The sequence below is a fragment of the Rhineura floridana genome, chromosome 1 (genome assembly GCF_030035675.1).
Source record: "Rhineura floridana isolate rRhiFlo1 chromosome 1, rRhiFlo1.hap2, whole genome shotgun sequence".
Taxonomy (NCBI): domain Eukaryota; kingdom Metazoa; phylum Chordata; class Lepidosauria; order Squamata; family Rhineuridae; genus Rhineura; species Rhineura floridana.
In genome coordinates this window covers 184,235,985-184,252,240 of record NC_084480.1, presented here as the reverse complement: position 1 = coordinate 184,252,240, position 16,256 = coordinate 184,235,985, and the positions used below count along the sequence as shown (strand labels likewise).

The window sequence follows — 16,256 nt, the reverse complement described above, 5'->3', positions numbered from 1 at the left end:
ATTTGTTTTAAATTATGGTTTAATTTGATGTGTGAGCCAGGCCTATGAGTTAAAAAGGGCTTTGTTATTAAGGCCGAGTACTGGACATGTGCTGCAATAAGTTGTAGTTGGGGAAGTGTATTTCCGAGATTCCATGTAAGCATAAAATTTGGCACTGATTGCAGAATTCAGTCTCCCAAGAATCTCTAGTATCATTTTAGTAAACACATGCTTCCAGCCTTAATTATGCAAATCTAAGCTTTTAAGTATATGAATAACATGTAAGAAACTAGAGGGGGAACTAAGTAAAAATTTCAGTGGGAAAGACTTCTTGCATTGAAACGCCTTGCTCCTGCCCAAGACAGCAAAAGTGGAACATGTTACATAATGCAAGCACATTTTTTAAATCTGCAATATGTATACAGGTCACAGAATTCATTCTGGCATGCAACACAATCCTGTGCATGTTTCCTTGGAAGCAAGTTCCACTGTGTTCAGAGCAGCTTACTCAGAAGTATATATAGAATTGCAGCCTTAGTGTAGATTGTTCCCCCTTACATCAAGTACACACATATGACATGTGCTAGGAGCTCCACCCGTTTGTGTTGCCTGCCCACCCCGCCCCCATCAACCCCCCAACCTTTAGACCCCACCAACCCCCCTAACCCATTAGACGAGGGGTGGCAAATGTTTTTTGGCTCCCACCCTGTGGGCTAACCTTGACAGGTGGCTGAGGCAAACCATATGTCAATCACATGACATAATTGTGATGTCACATGATTGATATGTGGGTTGCCCTATCCATCTGTCAAAATCCCAACATCAGAGGTTGAAAGGGAGAATGCCTAAAGGGCTGCAAAGCCTGCCCCACGCTGATACTTTTGACCTTTTGCAATCCTCCCTCTGCTTTTCCTTTGCCCCCGCATGCCAGAGGTGCAAAGAAGCACCAACCCCACCTACACCCTGCCCCAAGCCCCCACTGCCCCCCAGGCCTCATCAAACTCCCTCCCCCTAGACTTCTTCAAGCCTCTCACCTCCACCTCCCTTTAGACCTCGCCAAGCCTCTCATTCCCCTCTTTAGAACGTCTCCCATGAGGAGGAGGGAAGAGGAGGAGGGAGACAGAGGCAGGAGGCCCAGGCAAGCCGCAGAAAAACACTCAGGAGAGGCTGGGGCAGTTCCTTAGCAACCTTCCTGCTCATCCGCCGCCCACTTCCCTCCTCCTTGCCCTCCGCCACAGAGGCTGAAATGGCAATGTCTATGAGGCAGCAGTAGCAGAGCAGGATGCCGGAAGCCTCAGGAGGGGAGAGTGTTCTTGCACTCGGGTCCTGCTTGCGGGCTTCCCCCAGGCACCTGGTTGGCCACTGTGAGAACAGGATGCTGGACTAGATGGGCCACTGGCCTGATCCAGCAGGCTCTTCTTATGTTCTTATGATTGCTAAGGAGCTGCCCTAGCCTGTTGTGACTGTTCCACCCCAGCTCATCTGGGCCAGCCTCCACCACTTCCGTCCTCTGCTGCTGCGATTGCCCAGCACCTCCCAGAAGGCTGTTGTCACGCTGTAGGATGCAGCGCCATCTGTTATTTGCCAAGCAAACTGCTGCATGGCAACAGCCTTAGGCAAATATAGAATAAGAAATAATGACAGGATCTTGTACAGATATGTTTCATTTTCATTGTGATGCTCTTAAAATTTGAATCCATATGACTAGCTATTACTTTTTTGCATCATAGGACTGCTTAGTGCAATACAATTAGATTGGGAAGAATAGAAACATCCAGAAGTTGTTCTGATTTGGGTTTCTCTCTCTCTTTCAAAAAATCATGCATATAATTGTTTTAACCTCACTTAGAATTTCTTATATTGTATTTTATGATGTATTTTATTATGATGTAATGTATTGTTGTTAAATTGTACGTCGCCTAGAGTGGCCATTGGCCAGATAGGCGACCCACAAATTAAATTATTATTATTATTATTATTAGAATGGCTTTACATACCTTCTCATTTTTTATTTCCCACAGAATGAGAAGTTTGTCAGACCCTCCAGATATCAATTCCATTTCATAAGCTGTGACCGGAGGATGGGAGAAGAGACAAAGAGAAAAGGTTGAACAAGGGGAAAGGTGAATAATCCAGATTCAAAATATTTTCTAGTGACATTTGTTTGTTTCAGTGGCTCTTCTTACCCAAGATCAAAATTTGCAAACAGCTTACTTAAAACACACACACACCACCTTGAAGTCTGCCATAATAGTATTCAATTTCTTCCTACATCTTTCCAAATGAGGAGGAAGTAGGTACTCTTGCAACTCTCAAAGCACCACACTCTGAACAGTTACGCCAAGCTTATGCAGGCAATTAAGAAATGACTTTTTACAATAATTGACCTTTGTTTTTACTGTATTTTAATAGTTTTTACTGTATTTTTTAATTTGTTGTAAACTGCTTTGATGTGTTTTTTTTAAAAATGAAAGAACGGTACACAAATATATTTATAAATAACTAATAAACAGAGACTCTCTTTGACTTTGCTACAAATTCTCCTGTCCTTATGGTTATCAAGCCACAAATCTCATGTAACTGTACATTCTCAGCTTCATATCTTTACACTGTACATACGGCAGACTCCTTTACAGACACCTTTCCCTTTCCCAGTGATCATCATATTTTGAATATAATCTTTAAAGAACCTCTTCTAATTTCACAACTGTTTAGCTCTACTGTTAGCATTCATTTTGTTGGTTCGTTTAGTTGTATTTTTGTTTTGCAAATGGGAATTTGTACTACTCGTAATTTACAATGTTAGGGACTACATCACGGTACCTTTCCTCTTCAACTTGAAAACTGGGTGCTGGCGTTAAGCTGGGGTTTCACTTGAAATATAGAATTATGTCCTGAATGTATACCAAAATCCAGAGACATTACCAAAAAGACAAACTAAACCAAAAGGCTTCATTTTGCTTGGCCAACTAAGACCACACAGCATTATGATATTGAAAATAAAATAAAATCATGAAGCTATATTTAAAAAAAACCTGAAGCCTTACCACCACATTCAAATACACTTTGAGCGCCTATTGTTTTTATGCCCGAGCAATGTTTTGTTAGAATCACTACTTCCATTTTAAAGATTTTTTTTATCATTCGTGGATGTATGTGTCAGGGGAACCTGTTGCCCTCCAGATGTTGCAAGACTACAATTCCCATCTGACCATTGGCCATGCTGGCTGGGGCTGATGGGAGTTGGAGTCCCCACCAGAGCTTGGAAAAGTTGCTTTTTTGAACTAAAACTCCCATCAGCCCCAGCCAGCATGACCACTGGATTGGGTTGTTGGAAGTTGTAGTTCAAAAAAGTAACTTTTCCAAGCTCTGGTCCCCACCCCCTAGTATATATCTTTGAAAAAGTAAGCACAATAAAGGGGCCTTCAGGAATACATTTTAATTGTAAAACATGTCCACTAGAGGGCACTCTAATAGCAATAGTCACAAGCCAGAAAATTCTTCAGGACATGCACTAAAAGCATCAAGTACAGAAAAAAATCCAAAACAGGATCAAAGAACTGTACAACTATTTCTGTGTACCTAACAAGGTTTTGGACTTGTACATATTATGCATTCTCCATGACAGTAAACAAAATACTTTTGAAACTGAAGGGAGTTTCAAAAGCAGTTTGTTATAAGGCATAGTAGTGTGCTGTTTAAGGTGGGGGTGGGAGGGGGAGAAGAAAACATCTCACTGCCATGTAGATAGTCTTTGCATCCCCACTCATGTATTCAAGCTGTCAGGGCACAATAGTTATCTTTTTCTTCCTTTCATGCTTCTTGCTGCTGTAATATATTATTTCATAAATTCATTGCATTGCATTCTCATAAATTGCAACAATAACAATATAAGATACTTGAGAGCCAAGTAAAAGCTGTATTAAAAACAGTAAAAGAATTAAAGTTGTATTGAAGAGGGGGATTCTTGGTAGTTTCGCTTTGGCCTAGGAGAGGGCATTCTCTGCAGCAGCCCTGAAGTTGTGGAATTTCCTCCCCACAGACATGTGTCTGGCATCTTCATTATGTAGTTGTACACTGAACTCACACCTTTTTACCCTAATCTTTGACATCTGAGATACATATTTGTAGGACCCACCCTATTCTTGTGACTGTAATTTGTTTTAAACTGTTTTTAATATTTTATTTTTAAATTGCTATAACACACCCTTTGACTTTATGGTGATGGGCGGGTAAGAAGTAGAAATGATGATGATGATGATGATAGAAGTAACTGACAGCCAATAAGACTTCAGCTTCCCAAGTGGCCAGACCATAGCACCTGACCCCTTTATTAAAAGAACATCCTCTTCCTTTTTTATGCACCTCAGCTATTTTCTTATTGTTTTGCCTCTTGGAGAGTACATTTGAGATGCACAAAGTCTATGTTACTATTCACAATGGGCTGGTTCACATGAAATGCTAAACCATAGTTTGGTGCTATGTAAACAGGCTTCCATGCTTCCTACCTTCCTCTCTTGCACACTGCAAGTCCCTGCTTGCTCCCTCCGTCTGAGGCAAATCAGTAATGTCCATACCTACCCAACAAACAGTCTGCAAGCTAGGACTGGAAAGCATCATCAAAGTGTGATTTCTGGACCTGGTTTTCAGGGCAAGCACAAACCACAGTTTTCCGGTTCAGAAATGGCAAATTACTGGTTGCCTCAAACTGGAAAGGGAGGAAGAGAACTGCAGCATGCAAGTGAAGGAGGGAATATGCTGCAGTTCTCTTCCTCCACTAAGGAGAAAGAATTCAGGAGTTCATTGCCAATATCTTGGTGTGTGGGAGTGAAACAGTGGGCAGACAATCCATGCCCCATTAATTCCAGAAAAAATCAAAATATGGCATAACTACATAAGAAGAGCCTGCTGGATCAGACCAATAGCCCATCTAGTCCAGCATCCTGTTCTCACAGTGGCCAGCCAGATGCCTATAGGAAGCCCACAAGCAGGACCTGAGTTACTCTCCCCTCCTGCAGTTTCCAGCAACTGGCATTCAGAAGCATACCACTCTGACCATGGAGGGACAGTATAGCTATCATGGCTAGTAGCCATTGATAGCCTTATCTCCATGAATTTGTCTAATCCTCTTTTAAAGCCATCCAAGTTGGTGGCCATCTCCTGTGGGAGCGAAGTCCATAGTTTAACTATGTGCTGCATGAAGAAGTATTTTTGTCTGTCTTGAATTTCCCAACATTTAGCTCCATTGGTTGTCCATGAGTTCTAGTGTTATGAGAGAGGAAAAAAACTTTGCTTAAGCACATTCTCCCTGCTATGTATAATTTTATACACACCAGTCATGCCACCTCTTACTGATCTTTTCTCTAATTTAAAAAGCCCGAACTACTGCAACCTTTCTCATAGGGGAGTTGTGCTATCCCCTTGATCATTTTGATTGCCCTTTTCTGAACCTTTTCCAACTCTACAATACAGTAGGGCCCCACTTCTCGGTGCCCCGCTTTTTGGCATTCTGCTAATATGGCACCAGTGGGGCAATCAGCTGGAGGGGGGTCCGGAGCTCCCTGCGCTCCAGCTGATCTCGCTGGAGAAGGGGAAGATTGCTACAGCTGATCTTCTCCTCTTCTGGCGCTATCAGACTCCCACGCTCAAGCTGATCGCACCCGAGGAGGGGGAGATCAGCTGTAGTGCGCTACAGCTTATCTTCTCTTCTGGCGCGATCAGACTCCCGCACTCGAGCTGATGGTGCCCAAGGAGGGGAAGATCTTCTCTTCTGGCACGATCAGTGGGTTAGGTTCCAGACCCCCACGCTACAGCTGAGTTGCTTTTCGGCGGTTTTCACTTTTCAGCGGGGGTCTGGAACCTAACCTGCCGTATCAGTGGGGCCCTACTGTTATCTTTTTTTGAGGTGAGGCAACCAGAACTGTACACAGTATTCTAAAAATGATATGCAGCTAAAAATTATATCAGCAGTTTTATTTTCCTTTCCTAATGATCCCTAGCATGGAGTTTGCCTTTTTCACATCTATCACACACTGGCCTGTGTGAAAAATTAGTCCTGTAGCCACTTTCTTAATGAACAAACCATACCCACTAAATTTATCTGTAGGCAATCAAGACATTTAATATGAGCTAAAATTTGAATATGGTTACTTTTTTATCCAAAGCATCCTCAAAGCAGCTGAGGATTTGCTGTCTTTGCCGCTAATGACACTGTACTTGCCCCTAATCCATCTTCAAAAGAAAATTGTGAAGGAGGTTGCCCCCCCCCACATCCAAGTCCACTCTATATTGTCTACTCTAGAATGATAATATCTATTGACCCCATTTCAAACCTGTTTCCAGTTCCAACATCCCTATATCACACATCTAAAATGGACTGTAAATTTTCTGGTCAATGTCTTGTCAATACTTTGTACCAATCCAGGTGCACATTCATGCTATGGGGGGAAATACACATTTCACTTAAACTGTACTTACACCCATCAGTTCTATGAATCCATTGAACACAATTAACTCTTTCAGTGTGTCCATTCAGTGTGCCAACTATTTTTCTTTTCTGGAAAATAAATACACAACCAGAGTTGTCTTAGTTATGGCAGGCAGGTGAAGGGGAAAGTTCATTTTGCAGAGAGGCTTTTAAAAGATGTTCCTGAAACATTCTGCTGGTAACAGTGTTAAATGGCAAAAACATTTTAGGATATTACAGTATGTTTGAAAATTTTAAAAATTCAGTAACTGTATGCAACCTATGCAGCCACAATGCTTCTCATCTGGCTGAGACTAGCAAAACAAGGAGACAATTCACACATGGATATACATTATCTATTTCTTATAAACATGTATATCCCACCTCATGCCCAAGGCAGCTTAATGACTCACATATAAATGTGTGAAAGGATTCCACTGCAAAACACAGTACAGTAGGGCCCCACTCATATGGCGGGTTACGTTCCAAACCCCCACCGAAAAGCGAAAACTGCTCAAAAGCAGAACTCATTGAATAGAATGGCACGTGATGCCCCAAAACCGCCATAAAAGCGGAACAAGCGCTGTATGAGTGGGGCTCTAGTCTAATTGAGACCGCCGCATTAGCAAAGCGCCATAAAGCGGGGCCCTACTGTATTGGAGTTCTCAAGTTAGTTTCGCTTCTCAGGCTTTTGCAATTCCATACTAGACGTGGCAGCTTTTTAAATTTTTATTACGTTTTCATCTTGTCCTCCTTCCATGCGCTTAAGTAGGCATGCATGGTCCATCCCTCCATTTTATTCTCACAACGACACTGTGAGGTAGGATTAAGTTACGAAAGAATCTGAATCTGGGTTTTCCCAGCCTAAATCCAATACTGTAGCTATTTTTAGGAGACGCTGCAAGCCTCCTGTGCCTATAAGGAGGCAGAAACGTCGCCAACGACGATTGTCCCATCATTGCCTCCCTATGTTGAGAAATATACTGAATTACAGCGCGAAACGCAGCTGTTAAAAGAGCAGGAGCCTCACAAGCAACTCGTCTACACACATCCCGCACGCCGACAAAGTGTATGTCTAAGAGAGGAGCTCAGTCTCCTGGTGTAAATGGCATGTAGCAAGTCCCGTGCATGCCCAAAACCCTCAGCCTCCGTCCATGCCTCACCTGCGGGTCGTAGAGGACGACAGAGCGACAGGAACCGAACGCCAAGAGTCCCCCTCTTCCCCAGGAAACCACGCCGGGACCGGCCCGGTTGGCACAGCAAGCGACATGGCACACTTCTAAGGGTGCTTCCATTTTCCCTCGCGCTTCAGTAAGTTTGCCTCAACGCGGCCGCCGTAGAACACACGCGCGCGTGCACATATACACACACACACACACAGACACGACGGAAGCAATACAATGTCGGCCGCTATATTGTTTTCTCGCAAGATTTCCGTATCCCAGTTGTAATTTGCAGACTCCTTCATGATGTGTGACAAGCGAGCGTATCCAAATAAATTGCAGCATATAAAAATTGTCGTGCTGACTATCCCGAAAACTAGACAAGAAGCTAGCCAAAGGTGACCTTTTTTCTGGCCGAATTGTGGGGGATTTATTGCCTTGGGATGAGCTTGGCCCCGTTTTTAAATGACTCGTGAGACGCAAAACATGTAATAGATGGAGATGGAACCGTTGGAAAATCAATTGAATTTCTGACTTGTGTTATGCAGCCATTTAAAGGCACAAGAAATATTAGAGCTAGGGTGTTCAGATGCAAAAGAGGATAGGGCTCCGGGACCTCTTAATAACTGTGCAGAAGAGGGAATTTTGGCTTGTTATACTTTATGAAATCCCCTCTTCTACACAACCGTTAAGGGTGCCGGAACCCTGTCCTCTTTTGCATCTGGCCACCTTAGGCTCCTCCAGTGAGCAAAATAACTTTTTTGAGAGATCGAAGAATCCAGCGGCACCTGAAAGACTTAATGCTTGTATTATGGCATAAATTTTCGTGATTAATTCAATACATCGGAAATATGCTTCTTACGCTGCCATGTTTTGTTTTTATGTTCCACTCTTTCCTATGTACTTCCACAGGATTTGCCCCACATATGGAATGAGTGGTAGTTCGAACCCGTGGTGTTTACGCTTCTCTTTGAGATATAGGCATCCATTTGTGGGAGGGGTTAATTGGAGATCGGAGTGCGGCCCGAGCAAGTAACACCGCCTTATTGTGGCACTTTCCTCTGTTCCGTGCTACCGGGCCTTTCTTCCTCGATGCCGGGTTTGTGTGGGAAGGGCGCTAAGCAACTGGCATTGCTAGGCAACAGCTTCTGTTCGTATTGAAAGAGTTTATTGACATGACAAGGTGTATAGTAGTAGCGCACAACGTGTGATTGACAGCTCTCCATTCTTAGAGGAGTCTGGATCCCATTGTAAGCTCATTATTTGCATCTATTATCTACCCATATCAGACACCTTTCCAGAGAACAGTGCAAACAGAATGGCTAGTCTTTTCCAATGGCTCTTCTCCTATGACTTAGCCACACACAAAAATCGCACATGTGAGCCTTTCCTTACTCTCTATGGTTCACTTGGTAAATTGCTCAGGCTGCTGTTACAAACACTGGAGCAGGGGTTATAAAAACAAAGGGGGCAATCCTAAACCAAAGCCCAAGACAACATAGAACAGACTATGCAATAAACAACACACTCTGCACATAATGCCACCTTTGCAAATTCTCTCTGCCCTGAAGGATCAAGCAATATGGTGTGCTTGCACCCATGATATTAAAAACATATTGGAATGTCTCTCATGCACAATTTGTTCACAGGCATATATGTTGCTAACATCAGCTAAAAAGTGGAAGATACCGGTACTTAAAAGTGTGTTTCCATGTGTAAATACATCCACAGTTTCTCCTCTTTGTGTTTTAAGAGCAAGTTGTGTACAGATTTTTGTTCAAAAGGCTTCCTATTTTCCTTAAGGGCATCACACCATAAAAGGATGACTTTTCCCTAGCATAATAAATACATTTATCTAGTTTCCTGATCAGGTTTTTATTTATTTGAGACTAGGATAAAAATGCCTGGCCCAGAAACAATAATTTTCTCTTGAACAAAAATCCAGTCCAAACTTTAAAAGTCCTACAATTTTTCAAAGATATTCAAGCTGTATCTAACCTGTGTACAAGGTAAGGAAATTCTATCAATAATCTCCACAAATGTCTGTCAACATGATAGATTATAATGATAATCTCTAAAAAAGTTGTTGCAAATATTTGTATGATGATGTTGCTGCCATTTCACTTTGATATAGGAAATGCAAAGCCTGACTTGCTAGAATTGCTCTCCGCCTTATGGACAGGCAGGGATCATCACATACAGGAATGTGTCCTGTACAGACACACCCTTTAGCTTTTTAAAACCAAGTAAATACCATCAGTGAAAATAATACATAATTAATAGCAATAATTTGCTAATTATGGCTGCCTGCAGTATATTAAAACATGTTCTCAAAATCTCAAAATGGCAGAGCACAGATTACCCTCCTGAAATAGAACATGTCAGCTCAGTCAACAAGTTCAGATTATTGTTAGTTGCATCTGTAACCAAACACTTTTTTCTAAACAATTTCTTGTCTTTTGGCACTGCATACTGAAGCATGCCTGGTACTGTTAATTGCAGGACATTGCAAAGCAGGCATTGGTTGCTAAATTGATGACACTGATTATGTCATTAGTGTATAATAGCTCAAACCTTGAGAAGGAAGTTATTGCTCAAGTCTGATGATAGCCCCCATATACATGAAATGAAAAAAACATTGTTTTACGCTGGCAGATGTAATTCATACTAGGGAACACCTTGTTCCCTGGTGCCACAAATGCTTTATGTCCTGGAGTTCGTGTATCACAGACATCTACTTTATATAATGCAAAGCAATCAAACAGATTATCAGTTTAAATTTGGTCATCCCAACTTGCTTGCTTATCCCATATAAAGCTACAGAACATGTTAAATAGTTATGATTCATAAGTAAGGCAATAAAATCTAATGTTAGTGATCAGGCCATATTTGTAAAATAGGTCATAAAAAAATTATCGGGAAGGTTTATTTTTGGTCAACCTTGACTTTTTCATTTTCTGCCTCCCCAATAGTAAAATTTAGGTTGTAAATTCATCAGGATAGAAACCTGCCTTTTTTGTGGTTATTTTTCTAATAATATGTTTTATTTTCTTGCATGTTATAATTTCAATTCCTGGTGTCTCCAGGTAGGTAGAGCTGGGAGAGACTCCTTCCTGAAACCTTAGAGAGCCACTGCCAGTCAGAGTCAACACGACTGAGCCAGATGGACCAATGAGCTCAAGGTGGCATACATCATTATTCCCCCCCACTCCATTTTATCCCCAGAACCCCCCAGTGGTATAGGTTAGACCAGTTGAGAGATAATGACTAGCCCAGGGTCCGCCAGGAAGTTTAGTGGCTGAATGTGGATTTGAACCCAGATCTCCCAGGTCCTAGTCTGACACGCTGACCGCTGTGCCACATTGGTTCTTACCTCTTGCATGCATTCTGTGTCATATTTCTAATAAGCGAAAAAAACCCATTTTCTCTTACACTTATGTAACACACTCCAATCTAAAAAGCTGACCATTTTAAAGAGCTCAATTTAGCACCCAGAAGGGCATTTATATTTGGCAGAAACTGTTTCAGGAGTTAGGCTGACATGTGACCTTTCCTTTACAGATTGTTTTTCCTTCTCTAATATGACATCCATGTTTATTATTAATTTATGTAGATATGTAGCCCAACTATCCTAAAGGCTTAAGGTGCATTAATAATACTATGATTTCCACATTAAGAACCTTGTAAGTATCTTAACCCTGTGTACTACAAGAAAGCCTACATATATAGTACTTCTGAAAGATGCATAGGTTGTAATTATTCTCTGGGGAAAGGGAATTCCATAAAGGAGCAGCAGCCATTACTCATAGGTGATCTGAGAGAACAACATTGGCTTCAAAAGTGCTAATTAACATGCCATATATATTTTTCTAGTGTCTCTTTTGCCCATTATATGCAGAGTTCAGGTTGCATGCTGAATATGACCATATTTGTCCCTCCTTAAACATCTGAGGAGGCAATGCCTACATTATCTATGTATATATTTTGGATTTTAGTAATGTCTCATTCTTTATTTTTAACACAACTCCTGCTCATTCCTCTCTCCACATTCCTTTTTCTATCACTTCCCCCTCACTTCACAACACGTCTTAACATGTATTATATAATAAAGAAATAGAACCATAAGGATAAACGGATGTATGTTTGGGGAAAATTCTAAAGCAAACATTGTGGAAGCAGGGTATGTGCCAGGTATTGTTGTTGTTGTTGTTGTTGTTATTTACACTGAATGATCTTGACAGAAAAAGAAATATAAATATACTTGCATGTGTATTATACAGCCACGAGAGTGGCTGTATACTATAGCCAGTAGGGATTTTTCACGTTCTACCATGTTAAATGAAAATACCCCCCACCCCTTTCTGGTGCTTTGTATAGTCCCAATTCAAAACAAAAACTTACAAGTGTTATACTGTTGGTTTCAGAATCACTTGCTCTACAACTCTGAAAGTTTTCTTGGTGATACACAACACACACACCCCACGGAGAATCCACAGGTTAAAGTGAAAAACAGGAGAGAGAAAAAGCCGTTTGGACTTTTTTCTTGAGAAATTCTCATAATCTGTTGAAATTCATTAAAAATCAGAGATGACTGTCAGGTATCTCTAATCAAATCCCTGAGCTTGCCCCAAACACAGACCTTCATCTTCAGTAGGTTTAAAGTAAAAAAACGGCATGGTTTCTTTTTAATTAATAGATTAAAAAATGCATTACCATGGGTGATAATGTCACACAGGCGCAGTAGAAACCAGGAGTTCTTTCATTTCACTCCCCCTCCCCTTCCAGTTACTTGGAGGAAGCAGAGGAAGTCTTCTGCTCCTGTGATTGGTGGGCAACAGACATGTGACTCACACTGGCCTTCTGCTGAGCTTGCTCTTTCCTCGTGCTCTGTGTGAGGAAGCACGAGAGAGAGAGAGAGAGAGAGAAAAGGCCTGTGGAGGGAGAAAGCCAGAGGGCAAGGATGATGGAGAAGGCAGCAGCAGAATGGACGTGAGTGACGGTGATGTGTGTGTGTGTTCCCACCCCCGTTGTCTCCCGCAGCCTGCTCTTTCCGCTGGCTCAATTGCCCTGCCACCCCCCACCCCCTATCCTTAAATGGGTTTATAAATGACAAAAGCTCAAATACTTTTTGTTTGCAGTGTGTGTGGCTGTTTGACCTGTGCTCACAACATTGTTGTAGTTATTTTGAGATTGTATGAGACTCTTTCTAACACTTTAATCCTGAATTTAGCTCTTGGTTCTTAAATCTCTCTCATATTACTGAATTACAAATGGTGCATTGTAATTTCGTTCTGTATGATATTTTATTTTGAAACACTGAAACTCAGAATCAGTTATTGTAAGGTGACATTGATTTTATGTTGGGAAATGTGTGTAAGAAATGTAAAAAAACTGAAACAGGTTACTTGCATAAGTATTCAACCCTGTGCTGTGGAAGCTCCCAGTTTACACAGATGAAAGAAATTGCTCTATGGAGAACACAGTTACTTTACCATTGGCCTCAGCCTGTGAACCATTAAAGTTGCTGTCACATTGTCAAGATAAAAATGCCACTGTTGAAGGATCGTTGGTCAGGCTGTGAATCTGAAGGAAAATGAAGACCAAAGAGCTACAGAAAATGAAGACCTACAGAAGTGAGAGATAATGTAATACAGATGCATAGATTAGGAAAAGGATACAAAATAATATCCAAGTGTTTGGATATCCCAGTGAGCACAGTTGGATCAATAATCAGGAAGTGGAAGCTGTATCACACCACCCAGGCACTGCCAAGAAAAGGCCGTCCCTCAAAATTCAGTGCTCAAACAAGAAGGAGACTTGTGAGGAAAGCCACAGAGAGGCCAACAATCACTTTGAAGGAGCTACAGAGTTCCGTGGCTGGGAGTGGCGTAATGGTGCACCAGTCAAGCATATAAAGAGCTCTGCACAGAACTTGGAAGTAACTCGTTACAAATAACGAGTTACTTGTAATTTATTTTTTTTAGTAACAAGTGGGTAACTTCGTTACATTTTGCTGGTAATAGAACAAGTGGTCATTTCCTTTCTTTTGAGCTGCAACTGTAACGTTTCCAGCGTTACTTTTGAACGTTACTCAGGGGGGAGCAGGGGAAGTCTTCTGCTCCTCTGATTGGTGGATGAAAGAAATGCGCCTCACACTGGGCATCTTGCTCTTCCCTTGCGCTCTGTGTTAGGAGGCCACGAGGGAGGAGGTGGAGAGCCAGACGGTTGCGGAGCAGAGAGAGAGAGAAAAATTGCTTTGAAAATGGACGGTGGAGGGAGAAAGCCAGAGGACAAGGATGAAGGAGGAGAAGGAGGCAGCAGCAGAATGGAGATGAAGAGCTGTGGAGGTGAGTGGCAATGGTGTATGTGGGTGTGTGGGTTTGTGTGTGGGTGTGAATTAGGGTTACCCTTTCTGGTTTTCAGGGGTGATCTCCCAACTCCGGATGGTGGATCTCTGCTTGCCTGCCCTCCCCCCACCTGCCTGCAAGCCTGCTCGCTCCCTCACTCTGACTCCCGCCCCCCGCCCCTTGCTCTCTCGCCTCCCCCCACTTGCTCACTCGCCCTACCGTCCCCACCCCTGCTCTCTTGCCCCCTCTTGCTCACTCCCTCGCTCACCCTACCGCCCCCTGCTCCCTCACCCCCACTCACTCACTTGCCCTACTGCTCTCAACCCCCACCCGCCCACTCCCCCACTCACTCACCCCCTCACTGACCCTACTGCCCCACCCACCCTGCTCGCTAACTCCCGCTCACTCACTTGCCCTACTGCCCACCCACCCACCACTTGCCCCCACTCACTCACTCACCCTATCATCCCACCCCCGCTCTCTTGCCCTCATTTGCTCACTCACCCTACCTCCCCCACCCCCACTCACTCGCCCCCCGCTCACTCACTCCCTCACTCACCCTACCATCCCCGCCTGCTTGCTCACCCTCCCGCTCGCTCACTTGCCCTATCGCCTTCCGCTTGCTCACTCCCTCACTTGCCCCCCACCCCCACATCCCCTGCTCTCTCACGCCACCTGCTCAGAAGTTCTCTTCTGCTCTGGAATGATTTCCGCTCTTCCTCTGCTTTTTTGTTTGCCTTTCCTTTTCCAATAATACAGGTTTCTTAAGGTGTTTCATGCAGAGGTACATGTTTTATGTTAGTTCCATTAAGGACAATATTGCTTATCCCTGAAACTTTTTAAGGTAAATGGACACTGATTTTATTTTTCTTTGTTGATTGTACAGAAGAGTATCTACATCTATTGTAAATTTCTAATTTATCATTGTACAAAAGGAAACAAGAAAACCAAAACTTTACTATTTAATTTTTGAATCAAAATATTTTGTTTCGTTTTGTTAATATTAAAGTGTGTGGTGTGGCAATGGGTTCTTTCCTGTCATAATGCTCAATTACTATTTATTATGTGGCTTTGAGTGTGCAAAGCACTTAAGACTCACAAAATTGAAGGGGTGTTCCGTTCAGAGCAGGAGCCACGAGACTGAGACGCAGGTGCAAGTAATTCTTGATTTATTAAAGTAATGGATACATTGAAGGCAGAGCGCTTCATAGGATTCCCTTTGCCAGCTCACTACAATTCCCCAACTAAACTCTACACATGCTCTGCAACGTATGAAGGAAGTTGACTCAGTGCCCAAATCCAGGAGCTGCAGTCTTAAATAGGAAAGGTCTTCGATCACAATCTCTGGGTCCTGCACACGCTCTCCCTCTGCCCTGTCCGTTTCACACGCCGTTGAGAGCGAGGTGAAGGGGGCGTGCCTCCAGCGGTTCATCCGAAAGAACCGGTTCCTTGGCGACAGGCTCAAGGTCAGGGTGCGGAGAAGCGTCTGAAGCATCCCTAAAGCCGCTTGGTAAAGGGGGGGTTACTGTGTGCTCTGAAGCATCGGCCAACGGCTCTACTGGCATGTCCAGGGGCTGCGCGTTCTCTTTGGAGGCAGCATCATTCGTGGGAACTGGCACAACATCAAACTCACTCCCTTCCCCAAGGTCTTGAGAAGACTCAACAACTACTGGCTCCTCCCTGCCTTCTAACTGCTGGGGAACCTGAAACTCATGCCTTCCCCCTCCCTGGGCCTCATGAGAGAGCTGGGTCTCAACAAGGGGAGACTTGTAGGTCATCTAGTACAGCCCCTACTTGATGCAAGAAAGCCAGAGAGAGAAGATCCCCAACAGATGGCTGACCTACTTCTATTTGAAGACCTCCAGGGAAGGTGAGGAGAGCTGACCTTGGGTACATGGTCCAACTGTTAAGCCACTCTTATTTTTTGGGACATTTTCCCCTCAACTAAAATCTACCCCCCTCTATCTTAAGCCCATTAGATCCAGTCCTAACCCAGAGGTCTTTGTACTCTTCTATGTGGCAACCCTGGAATTACTTGAAGACTACCATCATGTACCCCCACTCAAGCCTTTTCCAGAATACACCTACCCAGTTCACTTAAACTTTCATCATAGAACTTGTTTTCCAAACCCAATGATCTCCATTATTGTCCTCTGAACCCATTCCAATTTGTCTAGATCAGCACCCAGAACTGGATGCAATGCTCCAGCTGAGGCCTAACTAGTGCAGAATTACATGAACGTTTACTTCTTATGAGTTGCAAACTCCAGTTCTAATGAATGCAGCCTAAAACTGGTATTG

The 16,256-nt window shown here is 43.1% G+C and overlaps 1 protein-coding gene across 4 annotated transcripts in view; it reads right to left on the bottom strand.

Annotated features, from left to right (window-relative positions):
• ELP2 (elongator acetyltransferase complex subunit 2) overlaps positions 1–7,873 on the bottom strand; it is a 68,959-nt gene extending 61,086 nt beyond the window's left edge. For 2 of the 4 annotated variants that reach the window (XM_061588956.1, XM_061588965.1), the window contains exons 1-3: positions 7,609–7,870; positions 6,457–6,535; positions 1,977–2,047 (exon numbers count right to left, since the gene is read on the bottom strand). In XM_061588956.1, the coding sequence (XP_061444940.1) occupies positions 1,977–2,047; positions 6,457–6,535; positions 7,609–7,740 (282 nt within the window). In that variant the 5' untranslated portion in view covers positions 7,741–7,870. Of the gene's footprint in view, positions 1–1,976; positions 2,048–6,456; positions 6,536–7,608 lie in introns of all 4 variants that reach the window. The other 2 variants (XM_061588981.1, XM_061588989.1) reach the window with 2 other exon arrangements.
• Between the last annotated feature and the right edge of the window lie 8,383 nt (positions 7,874–16,256).